Below are 16,880 nucleotides of genomic sequence, written 5' to 3'. Positions count from 1 at the left end.
CGGGATGCCTGGGGGTTTGCAGATTAACCAGCCGCATCTTTTACTCTTCCTTACTTTTAGGGCTCACTGCTGAGCATTTCTTGATGGTCTGCGAGCTCACGGCTTGGTGTTCGCAGCAGTTTGTTACAGCTCTGGTTTTGGTGACTGTCCTGCAGCAGGGGTTAGGAAGTGGGGACAACTGAGGGGCTGCCGCCAGGCTCCCAGTCACGTACTCACGTGGAGAGACGTCCGCAGCAGCGAGGGAGGGTGGGGGCAGCTGCCGAAGGGCTGCGCAGTCCCAACGCGTGGAGCGGCGTGTGCAGGAGGAGGTGGTGCAGCGCAGGGCGGGCGGTGATGGCCGGACGAGCGGGTGTCTGCCGGGACGGCCCTGGCGCCGCGTCCCGCTCAGTAGTATGCACACACACGCCTGCTCCAGCGCCGGTGGCCCCTCTCAGGACTGCGGGACCGGCGGGCACCTGGTAGGGCTGGGCGGCAGGCGGGCCGCCGCACTCTGCTCCGTCCGGAAGCTGTAGTCGTACTGTGGGGCAAAGCAAGACAGAGGGAACCGTGGGGCGCTGCCCGATGGCAGCCCCGGCCCGGGCGTGCAGCCACGTAGCCACGCAGCTGCACTCCCTGGCCCATGCCGGGACGATACAACAAGCAGAAGACTGAGGTAAGAATTGGGCCTGGCAGCACCCTGAGCTGTGATCTCATCCCCCTGCCCCAGGCAGGGCCATGCTGGGTGAGCCTGCTGGCACCACCAGATCCCACGTCAGTAACCGTCCCGGGTAGGATTCACTCCCCTCCCCTAAAACCGTGCTAACACAAACATGACCACACTCATCCTGTGCATAGAGCAGCTAGTCAGAAAGATTCCCCTTTGCAGGCCTCATTTACACAAGCTGGTACCATCATAACTAACATTTTTGGTTATGGTGAAAATTCCTATTTATGTGTCCCTGCACACCACAGATGTCACCACAGCTGGCTGGACGTTGCTGCGGCCCGAGGGACATCCCTGCAGCTGATGGACATCCCTGCTGCTGGCTGGACGAAGCGGCGTGGGCCTGGGTGCCGCAGCGCGTGTGGAGTGTGCCGTAGCAGTGCCATCTCGTGGCACGCCGTGGGCCGCGCCCTGACAGCCCCAGGCCACCCTGGACGCTGCTGTGGCCCCTTGCCATGCCACGGCATCCCCAGGAGAGGCCGGGGCTGCGGTGGCTCTCCCATCGTGAGCGGTGTGGCCGAAGCGGAACGATGTGCTGGGGCTGCCGGGGCAGGAGCGGCACGCAGCCCCGGCACACCCACTGTAACGGCTCCGAATATGGACCATCCTCCCCCACATCACCCAGTGTCCTGTTTGTGGCTCCTGGGATGTCACCAAGGCATTCCGCTGTTCCCACCAGCCAGGCCCATTTGCCACCGCTCCTTGCCAGCCGGCCCAGGGCGTGGGACACGCTGCCAGAGAGGTGGCCACGGGAACTCGGCGACCTCGCTGGCGCCTGACCCCAGGGACGGAGCCGCAGCGCTGGACGGGCTGGCTGTGCCAGGGCTGCCGCGGGCTGGCCCGGGGCGCCAAGACCCCTCGAGGCTGCGTGAGGCCCGCGTGCTTCTCTGCGGAGAGACAAGCTGGACCCGCTCCTCCGGCCGGCTCCAGCGGAGGTGGCCTTGGCCTTCTCTGCTCCAACGCCAAAACCGCCTCTCCGTCCCGGCTCGGCGTGCCCAGCGGCGAGGCCACCGCCCAGGTGCCAAGCCGCGGCGGGACCAGCGTCCCCGCCGCGCACGGAGCCAGCCGCCGGGGCCGGGGCCGGGGCCGGGGCCGGGGCCGGGGCCGAGGCCGGGGCCGGGACCGGGACCGGCCCCGCCGTCGCGCAGAGCGCCCGCTCGCCCGGGCGGGGGGAGCGGGGCCGGCAGGGAGGCGCCGGGGCCGGCAGAGGGCGCGCGGGGACCGCGGCGCGCCCCCCCCCCCCCCCCCACGCCCCCGCCCCCGGCCGCGGCCGAACCCCGCGGGACCCCCCCGGTTCGCGGGAAGGACGCTGCGCGTCTCGGGGAACCTGTGCGAGGGGATGTGTCGAGGAGCCGTCTTTCTCAAGACCGCCTCTTAATTGGCGAACACGTCTTCATTAATTTTACCTCAATGTCATGATGTCACAGCCAGCGGTACCAGCCCCAAGCTAAATAAGCAATAAGCCTCATTTTTCAACACACAAACACATAAAGATGTCAGCTCAAACTGTTTACTAATTAACACTTAAAAAGACACAAATTAGATATGCGTGGCTAAGAGCAATTATAATCAAGACGAATTTCTCTAGTCATTTGGGAACTGAAAAAAAAGCCTAATTGCTGGAACCAATGTTTTAAAAACTGAAATCATGCCAGTTAGCAAATATGTTCATTTAAAGAACATTTCATGTGACTACACTCTGGAGAATTGACTACAAACATGAGAACAAGGAAAAAGATTTCTGTATAAAATTAAAATTTTAAGCTCTTTTAGATTTACAACTTCTTCCTTAAATATATTTGCAAAGAGCAGCCCATGAAAACTTGTAGCAATTAAGTGGTTAAATGAACTGCCTTCCTTGTCAGTTTAAAAGGAATGATTAATATTAGATGCTCACTTTACTAATTAGACCCTCTCCAGACTTTTCGCTCAATGCCAAGCTAAAACGAAGACAGGGTGCACTCTGCCAGAGCCCCGCCAGCGCAGGAGGCCCACAGTAGCCCGAGAGCTGATCGCGCTGCTGACACCCACGTGGCACAGCAGCACCCGCTGCCGCCGCCAGAGCACCTTCGCCACCACCTGCACCGCCTGCCCGCTCGGTGACGTTCCCCTACCCAGGACAGGCAGGAGCTGCGAGGACAAACTCCCTGCAGCCCCGCAGGGAGAGCCAGCGGCAGCACTGCCAGGGCTCTGCTCCTCTCCACCCGGCATCCACCAAAGCAGACGTGGGCGAACGGTGCCCTCGGCTTAAATCCGCCTTCACCCACTGGGCTTCACCGCCTCTTCATACGCCACTTCTTCATATGCTCCTCAGGGCACGGCTGTGCAGTCCTGCTGCAATGGGATGCCGACTTCAGGTGCAGCCTGAGCGTGCAGTACAGGGTTTGCGCCTATTTTCATCACTTTTCCTGAAAGGGTGGAGTCCTTTCATTCAGCTCGCCTCACAGCTTGGAGGATGGGTGCATACATCTGCAAATGTGGCGACAGAGAACAATAACTCTTGGAATTCTCTGGGAATATTTTTTGCAAGGCATCTAGCTCCGGGGAAAATGTTCTTGCTGCTTTGGAAATCCAGAAGATTTGCTGTAATGGTGCTATTGCTTGCAAGGGAAATAAAGCCATGCAGAAATTCACAATATTTATATGCATAGCTATCTATGTGCAGACAAGATGCTTCATCAAGGAATACGGGCTGCATAATTATACTTTTCATTACTGCGAAACGCACACAGCCTGTAACAGAACAGGAGGGTGTGGGGAGAGCCGGCAGGTACCAACCTCTCCTCCCCAGGCCACACAAACAACTCCGGTACTGGTGTCCCCGCACTCGCAGGCCTGCGAGGGGCACAGGACTAGGCTGCACAGCCCACCCCTCCAGGCAGCTCCCAAGCTGCCAAGACCTCTCCCGCACCAAGCGACACGCAGCAGGCTGCAGAAGCAAATCCAATGCCACTTCGCTTGACCTCCGGCAAAAGGGACCTGCGGCCCCGTGGCCAGCTCCTGGCGAAGAGACGGGGGAAGGAGGCAGGCACGTGTCGGGGCCACCAGCTCTGCGCACACCTGCATCCCAGCGTGCAGGGCCCTCGTGACAGATGCAGGCAGTCCCAAACAGAAGCATGGCACACATGCCCCACGTGGCAGGACCACAGCACCCAAGGCAGTGGGTGCTTCTGCCAGCGATTGCACTCGTCGGGCAGCAACTTCAGAGCCACTGTTGCTGCTCCCCTGGCCTGCTGGGAGCCTGGAAAGAGCCGGCAACTGACCACCTTCTTTTTGTACTCAGAAAAAACTCCCAGGCAGGAGAAGAGGATGGATTTAGGAAACTGGACTCGCAACTGGAATCAAAAAGTGGAGAAGCCATGAGGAGTCTGGAAGTTTTGCTATGCCATCTTCTTACTCTCTGCCTTTAACCCTTTAGCAAGAGAAGATGTTTGTGACCGATGGTGCCTGAAGAAGCATGTGCTGCTGAGACCATTTTCCTCCTGGTCTGAGACTTCAGCTGAGAGGCAGCCCTTGCAATGCAGGCAGCTCCTTGGCACCATGCAGCCCAAGTCTTGCATGTGCCAAAATGCTCCCTCAGGAACAGGAGTCCACCCTCGGTTTGATGGCTGTCTCCTCCCCAAGCTCCTGGAAGACTCACGCTCACTGGAAGTACAGCCAGGTTTTCCTGGTAACAAGTTACCAGCACCATCAAACTGAGAAGCGGTGAAGTAGTTTACCTGACATTGCTTAGTCAAATTCATCTGCTTTCCTGAGATGCAAGAGGCAACCTAATACAGTGTCCTGCTTGTAACATGTTAATAAATGACAAAGAAAGGTTAAGTAAGAAAAACATCTGGAATTAAATAGAGGGCAGACAACTTTGGCATTAGATTCAATACCTAAAGTGTCTTCACCCGGCACAGATCACAGAGGACATCCCTAATTCTGAGCTTACTCTTTGACCCCGTGTTGACTTTATCCACCAGCAGTGACTTGGGAAAGACAAGAGAGGCATTTTCCATAAGGGAAGGGATCTTACAATGAAGTGAACACAGCTCTCATGACTCTTTTGCTTAGTGCCTGGCTGGCTACCTACCTCCTTTTCGATTTCTGCAAGGGTTTTGATTGTGATGCCCAAGAGATCAACTGGCTGCATCTGGCAAGAAAAAAAAAGAAAAAAAAAAAAGAATCAGAAATGTCAAATTTAGGGGTTTTTGTTTTGGTTTTGTTTTGTTTAAAGTCAGCAAATACTCTTATCACCGGAGATTTAGAGGCACCATCTGTAAACACATGCATAATCCTGTTTCTCCATCTACCACAAGAAACAGAAGGTGGGTTAGCTCTGACGCCTTTCTCCCTAAGTGGGGACAGCTGACACTCATCTCAGTGTCGCTTTGCACAGGTAGATCTTCAGCCATCTCCCTGCCGCAGGACGACTGTTAGTGGAACGCACTTTGTAACACCCTATGGATTTCATATGGCCCCAGCACGTAGGTGTGAGAGGCACCGGCTGTGGGAAGCCCCGACCAAACTGACCATATGGTGGCAATGGTGTCTAAAGGATCCGAGGGGAGGATTAGCACGACCTAATCTCTCTGCATTTGTCCTCACAGCAGGGACTCCAGCTTTCTGGGAATAACGGCCCATAAACAACCCTTTCAGAAAGCAATGGTTGTGAAAAACCGTGTCCAGCTGCACACTCAAGTTGTGTCAGCAGGAAGAAGAAAGCACAAAGCGGGAGCACAGACCTGAAAAATCAGATAGAGCTGATGGCTCGGTGTTTGCCTTAACAGCTTCTTGTAAATTGATTTTTCAAGAGATATTGTTTTAGGATTGGATGGATTAGGGAACTAATAATTGGATGCTGAGCCTTTGAGCTCTGGATCACCAACTTAAACTAGCACTGGCCCAGTGACGCTGAAAAGTCATTGTGAATTGGTACCCGGGTTTCCATTTTGGCTGAGCAAACCTACCCTGCCCAGGCTGTTGGCGGCACCCTCCGCCAGCACTGCAGAGCTCGGCACCGAGCAGGCAGAACGTGGTGCCCTCTCGAGCTCACCCCGCTGCAAGGCAGGAGCCGTGCCGCTGGCAGCACAGGCACGCCAAGCAGGACTCCGCTTGAGGAGTGAACTCGCTTAGAAACGTGCCGTATGTAAAACAACCCAGCCTGTTTTGCCGCCGCACTTGAGACACTTTGACTCGGATAATCTCCCATGCCAGAGGGCAACCCCAGTCCTGCTCCCTGGAACCCAGTTGCAGTCCAACTGCGGCATCATTAGGACACAGCTGCCTCTGCCAACTTTCCAGGCTGGGACTGGTAAACCTAAGGGCACAGCCTCCCCACCAAACTGGATTTTGGCCAGCACAGCCACGGCAATCCTACCACCCCCAGGCAGCTACAGCCACTCGCGCTCCACCTGCAAAACCACCAGAGCCCGCCAAGACTGAGTAGCTCTGGAAGATCCTCGCCCACATGCCGCTGCCTGGCTCTGCCTGCGCAGGGCATGGAGCCGCAGGAGCCTCGCGGCAGCTGCCAGTGCTGGAGCGCACCATGCCATTACCATTGCCTTGAACTTCTGGGGTGCAAAAGGAAAGTCATAAAGCCGACTGCACTGCGCCATCTCCACAGCAGTTTAAATCTCGGAGAGCTGTACATTTGCAGCTTTCTTTACAATCTATGCTAAGAAATTAGAAATGCTTCCAGCACCAGAGAGCCCTACCGCCATTCCTATTTCTGATGGTGATAAACCTCCAACTCCCAGGACAATTCAGTTTTAGAAGTGATCTGGCAAAAGCCATTCCCACCCTATCGGAAAATATTGTGAAGCGCAACCTTGGGTCATCTCAAGCACTGGGTATATATTAGGCCCCACAACAGAAAAGCTCCCAGAGGCAGGTAATTTGCGTTGATGCTTTGTGATCGCTCTCCATGAAAAGATGAATTTCAGACACTGGGAGAACAATGAAGGCAACTTACCCCTTCAGGAGCACAGGCAAACTTCTCAGAAATCATAAAAGGCACTCCATCCATTGCTGAAAGGGACAAAACGAGCAGACACGTCACATTTCCAGCTGACTTCTCACATGCAACTTCACACATTCCCAGTGACAGATCAAGTATTCATGGCATTGACACATGATTGATAGCTCATAGAAGTTATTGCCAGCCTTTTCCTCCCTCTAACCTGCCAGTGGTTTCTCTCTGTTCGAGACACAGCTGGGTTAGTCCCTACCAAATCAGGAATTCAATGAACCCTCCCTGCTCTATCCAAACACAATTTCATGGTCTCAATTTTGAGTCTTCCAATTTGGTTCAGCTGCCAAAACAGGACAGTATTTGAAACTGAAAACAAATACAAACACTTTAAGAGGACAGACATCCATTTACCACTACCACGCAGAACCATCTGAGCAAACTCGGTGGTGCCTGAGCAAGAGGCTAAGGAACATACCTGGTCCAGGTGACTTGCACCTCTCCAAAGCCATAAGTACTACTACCTGGGCAGAATGAAAACAAACACGTGGGGCCAAGCACCCTCCCTGGCCTGGCTGCTGCCACTGCAAACTCGACAGTGGGCAACGGAGCTCAAACACTTGCAAACCACATCTGGAGGATGGAAACCAGTGGAGTACGAGGACAGACACAAGGACGTGACGGCACATGCCACAGCCTCATGTCACTGGGCCAAGCTCTGTAGCACAACCTTAATGATACTAAGAGGATTGTTTGCCTTTATATTGCCTTGTGTGTTCTTCTTAGATAGTGCAGTGATGTTTGGTGTTTCTGTCTTGCTATCACCACCTCGAAAACTTCACAGAAAGCCTCCCACAAGACACGTCAGTACAAGGGAGACACTTGTTTTTAAAACATTTAACTCAGTAATTTCCACACAAGACTGAAAGGGCACATTTCTAAGGCAGACTGCAGCCCCAAATACACCTGCTTTATTTCAGTTACACCTTTAACACTTTAAGTCTTTAAATTTCAGCTCTGAAAGAAATAAAAACTTCAAACCAGAGCAAATTTAAGCCCTGAAATGCCCTCAAGTAATCCTCAAATAGGGTTTTCTTTCACAAAGCATCTGCACCCACGAACCCAGCATTTTTCTGCTTGATGTTTGTTAACTTCCATCAGCACCAGTGACCTACCACGTTAGTGATTTAACACAGGTTATTTAAGAATACTTAGCATTTTACATTTGCTTTGTATATTTTTGATGTAAAAAATCCCTCCACTGGAGTAATTTCATTATCAAAGGTGCTATATGGCAGCCACAGCACTACATGAAACAAAAGGAAACAGATGAAAAGCAGCATCACCAAATCCGGGAAATTTTGAACCTGAAAGACCATCTGCATTTGTTATCCCGACAGAAACCTGCTTTGATCAGTCACACGCCGGCTTTTGTAAAGTAATTTAAAGAATAAGCCGTGATCAGCGTGCACGTTCCCCCAGCAGCGCCCGCCGGACTGCCTCCATCCGTCCTTCGGTCCTTGCGCACTCCAGCCCTCCCAGAGCTCAAAACTGCAGAGCAAAGCAGCAGATGAAAGCAGGGTGTGCCAAAGGCTCAGCAGCGCAATTAGCACTCTCCTAAACAAACGAGCTTCAACAGAGCTGTAATTAAGCAGGCCTGTAATTAAGTATATGCCCTTTATCATAACGATCATGCTTAAAAATGGCATGATGCATGGAAGTGTGTTATTAATGCTGCACTCCCAAAGCGCAGGAGCGTGCACAGGAGCTGGCGTGTCAGGCCTGTCACTAGGCTGCTGGTAAAATACATTAAAGGGAGAAATCGGAAAACAACACGCTCATTCAACAGCTCTTTTCACAGCCAGGCACTAGAAGTCATGAGGATTTAAATACCCACCAATTCAGGAAACTTTACAGAAATAAAGCACGAGGCTGTCACAGCCAGCCGCCTCCCCCAGCGCTGGGAGGGCGGCAGCCTTCGCCCCACGGCTCGGCTGGGCTCCGGGAGCTGTTTGGGCACATAAGGGGCTGCAGGCAGACGGTGGAGACCCCCTGAGACACGTGGGGAGCGGCTGCTCGTCCCTCACCTTTGCTTCCAGGCTGAACAATGGCTCCGGACAAAGCAAACGCTTCGGAGGAAGGACACTGCTGCGTCCCCCACCTTGCCCTCAGAGGTGCTGCCCGCTGTCCCACAGCACTGGCCACAGGAAAAGAGAGATTCAAAGCTACTGCTGCCAAAGAAGGCTTTTTCCACATTCACGAGGACTTCAAGGTCCCAATTCACCCAACTTCCTTTTAGGAATGTAAATCCAAATCCAAGAAGATTAACAAATGCAGCGGCACTTGGCTCCAGCACAACATTGAACCATCTCACGTTAATGTTAGCTTTTGTATCTTGTGGACAAGACCGTGTCACGCAAAGTGTAGAGCATGCTTCGCACGGGTGCCGTGCACCACGCTGCTTTGAACAAAACCCCAGCTGCAGCACTGCATTTTTGCAGTGATTTTACAGGGGAGGCTGAGCGCTGCGCTGCACCCCCCTGCCCACCGCACAGCCCCTTGCTGCGACACAGGGCTGAGCGCTCCCCTGAGGCCAGGCTGCAGCACCGGTCCCTGCTGGTGCTCTGCAGGGCACTGCTGGCAGGTAGCCCTGACTCCATCACTGCTGGTTTGGCAGCGTGTGTGCATGCCCGGCCCCGGCAGATGCCTCTCCTGGCACAGGGCCCACCTCTCCGTGTTTCCCAGGTGGAGCATGGCCATGCAGCACGAGCAGCGATGCTGCTGCGATGAGGCTGCACATGTGCAAGCTTACGCTCAGAGCTTGTGTGGGTTGAGCCCTTAAAAGCATTCCCCCACCGCACACCAGCTCACCAAGACTCACAGAAGAGGGAAGGAGGTAACTGCAGGAGGCGATCTCCAAGGCCAGGCATCTTCAGCAACAGGCAGGAGGAAAGAGCTCCCATCACCGCACCACAGTCTGCTGAGGTGGCCAGCACTGGGGTCTGGGCATGGGTGCCATCGCTCCCACCGTGCACTGCAAGACAGTACGCAACTGCTGTTTACAGCAGCCAGTTAATTTCATAATAAAATTAAATGAAATCAGAACTGTAGGAGGCTTTTAATTCCATGTCCCTTGTTCTGATGTTGTGCTGTAAATAAACATCAGCAGCAGACTCTGATTCTTCCTTTTTTCCTTTTTTTTTTAAATCCCCTGTTGCTTTTGAAGCATTCCTGGCAGTCTCTGATGAGCAGAGCACTGGGCTGAGATTCTGCCCAGTGTTACCATTTCCATGGGCAGTGTCAAGACTTGCCAGCCAAGCTTTGGCCTGGAGCTGCAGTTCTAGTTTTAGTCTGGCCAAGAGCTATTCAACGCTCCTCAATGTCAATTTGCACCATGTTCGAGACCAGCAGACGGTAACATAAAGGGATAAAAGGAATTGGTGCTGGTGAATGATAAAGTACAGCTCTTTCCAAAGGCAACATAGACCGATTCAGAACAAAATAGGTGGGCAAGGTCTCATTTTTACAGCATTACCACCAGTAGCATTACTCATACCACCACTTGACTAAGCTCACGCGTTGACCCACGTAGATTTTAACATCTTTAAAAGGTTGTGACTTTAAAATATTTTTAAAGACCTATAAAACGTTTGCACCTTGCACGTTTCACTGAAAGCCTCCTTGCACAGGTAGGCAAAGCTGCTCTTGCCCTGCACCGCTCTGAGAGGGGCCAGTGGCAGGGCCAGCAGGACCCCCACCTCCGCCAGCGCCTCCCGAGGCAGCCGCAGCCCTTGGGCGGTCGCGGCTCCTGGACCCACGCAAGGAATCACCACTCACCCGCCGGGAGGACGCCCACAGTGCCGGGGCCCAGCTGAACCCAGGAGGCAGGAGGTTCTCCCCGTGCAACTAGACCCACAGCATCTGCAACAGGTTAGGGAGGGGCCTGCGCTTTTCTCCCTCAAAATGGAACAAAATAAAAAGGGATTTCAGAAAGAAAAATGTTTTCAATGGCTGTTTGCTGTCTCCCAGGAGCAGCTCCTCCCTGAGGGTCACATCCAATTAGCTCAGTCACTGCAACTAGATAAAAGAGTTGAAAGGAGCCAGCAACCAGAACCGCGCTCCTAAAACCAGGCCCCAAAGGATGGCATCCCCATGAATCCCCGATGGCAGCTGGGAGGAGGCCGGACCCCTCCAGTGAGAGGCACCTGAAAGGGCACCGGAGCCATCCCTTTCATCAGTGCAGGACCACCGAAAAGCAAGACCAACTTTTAACCAATGGCTACTCCTTCATTATAATTTACTAAGACTTATTCTCAGCCTTTAAAGGGCAGGCCACAAAACAATACAACTTGTTAGCTTGCTTAGAAATTCTCTCTTTAATCTGAAAAAGTACTGTCACCCTCCTCTAAGCACACGATAGATGCTGCCTTCCATGCTGTAGACTCCAGCTAAATCTCAGTTGTCAAATTAGTAATTCATCTTTCTTGAATAACTATATTTTTAGCAAAGCTACCAGATTTAAATAATCAGACCTGCCAATGCTACCCTAATTTAAACATGCTGACGAACTTTCACAGGCAGCATCAGCTAACATAATGAGTTTCTGGATGACAAAGAACTTCAGACCATAGTTCTCTACACTACCCAGCGTAATAAGCACTTGTTCTTTTCTACAATGTGCACATAAAAGAGGAATCTAAATAATAATTGCTGTAATTATCTTGAAAAATATGTGGTGATTAATGGTGATTATGAAAATCTGTATAATTGTTCATTGAAATCTCCAATGATCAGATGCTTTCTTGAAACAGCCGTTAATGAAGAACTTAGGAACACAAAAAGCATCAAAACTCAAGCCAAGCTCCTGACCGTTTGAAGCGCATGAGGATGCGATTGCACACATGCCTGGCTCAGCTTTCACCCCTCCCATGAACCCTCTGCAAGAGGTTCTAAGATGTCCATGATGTGATGCATATGTCATTGCGGTTCAAAGCACGAAGTTCAACCTGTTATTTATGCAAATAATTAATTACTCTTGTATCCAACTAGCAGTTTGTCATGACACATTAATGACTTGATAGACTTCTATGAACTAGTGAACACAGGACAGCAGAGCGCTTTTATCGTCATTTAATTTAAAAACGATCCTGTGTGAAATTATCTAGTCGTGAGTGATGGAAGCATAAAGAACAGACTCAGCAAAGCTTCTTTTGGATCATTGCTTTATTAATGGTAACGTCAGGGAAATGAAAAATGCTAACATTGTCATATTTAGCTCCTGGGTATAGATGAATAGCTGCCTCAGTGCTTGGCGGGTTCAGTTTGCACACTGCAGTGAGCGCTAATTCTTCACACCACTATTGTGGGGATACACAGCCACGGAAGAGTTTATATACCTCAACTCCCAAGGAAATAACAGCTGTTTCTGCATTTAAATTCTCACCATAAGCTTTTATAGCTTTGGATTTCTTTATTGCTATTTTTGCACGGCCTTTTACACTTGAATTTTCAACTGCTGATATTAAAAATATTTAAATAAATAAATACCTTGCAAAACATTTTCCTGCACGACTTTGAAAACGAAGCATTGCTAATCCAAACCAACAAAAAAAACCCAATACTGAATGTACTATTGCCACCTTTAAAATTTAAATGATCTTAGATTTTAGAAACAGCTTTCTATAATGCTACAAGAACATTCAGATTTTCCCCAGACCTGAAACGCTAGCGGAGTGTTTATGTTTTACCAAGATGAATATCTCATAAACCAGCCTACAGCAATACCATAAAACCAGCAAAGCTCACCTGTTTAGAGAAAACTTAATTTTCAGCTAAATGACACCAGAGGAACTTGGAAGTGGGTAAGAACCAGGGGGCTGGCAGAGAGCACAGGCACGGCAGCACTCGGACTGGGCAGTTGCATGCACCCGTCACGGGAAGCCATGGTTAGACTGGAGGGACACAGGAGCCCCTGTCCTGTGTGGGCACCAAGGGTGCCCACCAGAAGAGCTTGTTGACCCCCCAGCACACAGCCCAGCCTCGCGCGGGCAGGAGGGCAGCCCAGCTCAAGGGAGGGCCCTTCGAACACCGCTTCCACATAAGCGAGAAAGCGCAGCCCATGTGCAGTCCTGTCCCCCAGGCCGAGGGGGACATCTCTTACCATCAGAAGCGGTGCCCTGTGTGGGGTGAGGCTGTGCTTCAGTCATGGAGTCACCCCACAGCACATGGAGATGGGGAACACCCACTCTCTGCAAACGTGACTGTTAGCTCAGGGTCACGGCACTAGGCTGACGGCTTTCTAAGGAATAGGACAGGGACTTCCCAAGCCCTTGCGGGGCACGCAGGCTGCCGGGTCCAACGCCTGCCCACCCAGCAGGGCTGCTCCTGCCAGCCGCATGGCCCTTCCCAGCCAGCCGGCATGCCAGGACCCGCGCTGCTACCGGGGCTGGCTGACCAGCTGTGGGGAGCTGGTGGGACAGCGCCATGCTGGCCAGGGCAGGCTGGTCAGGCGGGGACCAGGACATCACCCCCTTAATACCTCCTCCCAGCCCCTGCCTGCCTGCCACAGCCACCCTGACACGCCAGGCACTCGGCACATGCACACACAGCTCTGGCTCCTGTTCGCGCCTGCTTCCCACCGAGCGTCCCGGCACGAGGTCTGCACACCTGAGCCTTTACACCCGTGTGTGGAGAAAGCACAGGACACCTGCATGAATCCAGGCACGTTACGTGATCTCAGTACAGTGGAAAGTCATTCAAAAGTATGGAAAAAATGTTTTACAGCAGTCTGCAACGCATCAAGAGAAGGATGCAAGCTTTTCAAAATAAACCACGCTCTCCATAATGTACAGCTAAGCCTCCTACTTCTGTATTTCTGTACACAGTAATTTAAATAGCAGTCTGAATAGTAAACATGTGTGTGTGCTCTCTGTGCTACCGTGCACCGAGTCCCAGATGGAACACCACCACTCTGCATTTCCAAATCACTAATGATAGCAAAACCTCAGGGGGAAAACAAAAGCAAACTCTCCCGCGAGCTCCTGCCAAGCCGGCTGCAATCGGGAATGCTGCAACCGCCCCAGGCTGCACTCCCCAGCTGCAGACACCGCCCCCAAAATGCACACACTTCTTCATTTAATAAAGTACCCAAATATTAAGACATTGACCCCGATTCCCCTGGCTCCTCTCCAGTCCCTTTCCAGCCTACCCAGAGCAGACCCACAGTAAAGGACCCCTCAGACGAGGGGCAGGGGAACGCAGAGCTGCCCACAGCCCAGCAGACCGCCACGAGGCGACAAACCAGCTGCAGCCCGGTGGTGTCTCCAAGACATATTGCAGTTTACGTTGTCGCTCAGGCTCGCCATCTGTGCTGTTCCCACAGAGGCCACCGTCGCCGGCTGTGCCGCGGGGATCAGCGGGTTGTCAGCCCTCTGTGGCCCCTCGTTAGTCGAACGTGCTGACGAGAGGAGACCAGAGCAGCCGGGATGGTCCCGCGCTCCGCTTGAGCGAGCGGTGCTGCGGGCTCTGCCCGCACGCCCGGCCCTGGAGGTGCCTCCAGCAGCCCCCGACCGGCCCGCGGGCAGGGGCGCAGGGCTCAGCCCACCACCTCTCCCTTGTTCAGCTCCACCGGCCCAGGGCACGAGCCCAAGCTCATGGGACAGTCCCGCAGCGCTGCACCCAGCTCTGGGGGCAGCTGCCCTGCTGGTCCTGCGGCTCCTGGGGCGAGCAGGAGCGAGCAGCAGGGAGGTGTCATGGGGGAGCAAGTTGGCGGTAGCGTGGCCTGGCTGGGAACGCCCTGGCCCTGTGTCCAGGCCTGGGCCGGGCAGCAGGACGGCGGCCGCACTGAACCACACGATGCTCGGTGTGGCGAGCGGGAGAGCAGGGGCCTCCCGGGCCATGGAAGGAAACCTCCACAATGGGGGAAAGGTTTACAGCTTTCCTGTTCGTCTTGAAAAGACTTTGATTAAAAAACCAGACCTGGACTAAATTTTCATTTTTGCTAATTTGATTGTCAGCCTTGATTTTCTCTGTTTCCTGCATAGCTCACGACACGGCACAATTAGTTCTTTACTGCTAGATCAAGCCACGAAAACACTTGAGAAAATACTCCTGGTTTTGATTATTTTCTTTTTTAAATAAAGTGAAGGTTAAGTACTGCATGGTGATGGCTAAGTAGTACCTCAGCGCTGCGGTTGTATCAGCACCAGAGAACATGGAGAGACTTCAAACAAGCTCTTCAAATTGCAAGTGTTTAGGAGCTCTTGATTTTATTATTTTTTAATAAAATGTCCCCTTTGAAGTCTCCGCACCACACTAAACTTCAAAGATCACACCTAAGCATGTGCTACTTCCAAGCAACAACCCTTAATTAATTAGACCAGAGCAGAAACAAAACAGGGCACTCGTGCAGGGCTGCGGCAGAGCCGGGGCAGGTCCTGCTCGAGGACAGGGAGGCGAAGCGGAGGCGCTCCTCCAGTCTCCGCACACGGGCCGCCACGCTGAAGAGAAACACAGACGCTTTTCAATTACTTTCAGCTCTAGCTGTAATGATAGACAGACTCCTTGGAAGTCATTAAACATGTAATGTCTGTCTGCCGCAGAGAGGCAGGGAGGCGCAGGCAGGCAGGACTCGGGCTGGAGCAAGCAGTTGCAAAAAGCATCTCAGGAAGCACCCACAATAGCTGCAGTGTTCCCCGGCCGGCGGCTGTAAATTTCTCCCTCTTGATGAGAGAAACATCCTGTTGGGTAACGGCTGCTTCCTTCCAGCACCGGTATTTTTTGCACTTCAGTCATTTCAGTACTGCAGGTTAGGAGCAGGCTATATTAAAGAAACACACTGCATTTTGTTACAATATCTGGCGCTGGAAGCTTTGGTTTTCCTTTGCTGAGATACCTACCGAGGTGTGATTTTGTACAACAGGGGCAGGGAGGTTGTCACTGCAAGGGTACTGAGCTCCCTGACTCAAAAAATCTATCTGGATGGGGGCCAGGTCACCAGGCAGTGGCAGACGCTCACACTTGCAACATCAGCTGCGATCCTGCCTGGCAGCACCGCACAATCTCAGCCTGTGCGCTGAGCGACCAACATCATTCCCACAGGGCTCCCTGGGGAGCTAAGGGTGCACAGGACCCTCTCTTAACATCGTTTTGTTTTAAAGGACTTCAGGTTTCTTTAAACACCCGGGCAGCTTTTTGCTTCCAGTAAAAGCAGGGGAAAGAAGACAGATCAGCTGTCCTTAAAGCACCGTGCTCTCCATACCACGGGCAGCCCTAAACATGAACGGAATGCAGAAACTCATCACAAGCACGGCTACAAGGGACACGCGACTCCCATCTCCTGCCTGGGAGCTCACTGATGCAACAGAACGCGGGCTCCCACCATGCAGTGATGCAATACTTCTCTAGCCAGAAGAGCCTTGGCAAGGACTGCGCTGAGGTCTTCAGTGTAGGGGAGGACGGCAGCAGGGCAAGGGCGATGGCCGTGCTGCATGAGATGCTGCAAGAGATACTGCCCAGCTGCAGAAGGCTGCACCTAGCACTGAGGTTTGGGGAGCTGAAAAGACGGGGAAGCAGTCTCCTCGTCCTCCCAACAGCCGGACCACGGAGCCACAGCCCCGCAGAGCCAAAAGCTCTTCTGCAGGAGGAGATCCACCGTGCCACTGCACTGCAACTCAGGATCCAGATCTCCTAATGTAATTTAATTTTTAAGTGCTTAGAGTCATTAGTGGAGCCACATATTTCTATCAGGTAAATTTCATTTGCATATGCAAATTATATCTAAATACACCGCACCATTAATATGATCACTAATTACATAATAATAGTCACCAATCTCCACACAGATCAAACTTACAGTTTTGTAGCTATTAAGGAAATTGTGCTTTGTAATTAAGATAATCCTCATTTCCAGATGCTAATTAACTATATAATAATTAGCTTCTTTTGCTAATGCAAATTAAGTATTTTCATCCTTATTGGTAAAAGAGTTGCTTATCACTTAAAAAAGAGACAACCTAGAAATAATCCCTCCTCCCCCATAAAGGTGAAAAGGTAACCCCATTTTTATCAGTCTCATTTGCGAATGCAAATTAGCCCTGATTAATCAAGCCACAGATAAATGCGCCTGTCTCGTAGCACGGCCGGCCGCCTGGCGCTTCTCTCCCGCCCTTGGGGGACAAGGACCACTCGTGGCCCGCGGGAACCCCCGGCCGGGCACAGCTC

At 52.4% G+C, this 16,880-nt stretch overlaps 1 protein-coding gene across 8 annotated transcripts in view; it reads right to left on the bottom strand.

The window, feature by feature from the left end:
- Positions 1-309: 309 nt before the first annotated feature.
- MVB12B (multivesicular body subunit 12B) overlaps positions 310-16,880 on the bottom strand; it is a 64,856-nt gene continuing 48,285 nt past the window's right edge. For 6 of the 8 annotated variants that reach the window (XM_049833210.1, XM_049833213.1, XM_049833212.1 and 3 more), the window contains 3 exons: positions 6,663-6,718; positions 4,782-4,841; positions 3,179-4,038 (listed from right to left, as the gene is read on the bottom strand). In XM_049833210.1, coding sequence (XP_049689167.1) covers positions 3,556-4,038; positions 4,782-4,841; positions 6,663-6,718 — 599 coding nt within the window. In that variant the 3' untranslated portion in view covers positions 3,179-3,555. The other 2 variants (XM_049833214.1, XM_049833215.1) reach the window with 2 other exon arrangements.

This window comes from Accipiter gentilis, chromosome 29, assembly GCF_929443795.1.
Source record: "Accipiter gentilis chromosome 29, bAccGen1.1, whole genome shotgun sequence".
In the NCBI taxonomy this organism is placed as follows: Eukaryota; Metazoa; Chordata; class Aves; order Accipitriformes; family Accipitridae; genus Astur; species Astur gentilis.
This window is presented reverse-complemented; position numbering and strand designations above follow the sequence as displayed.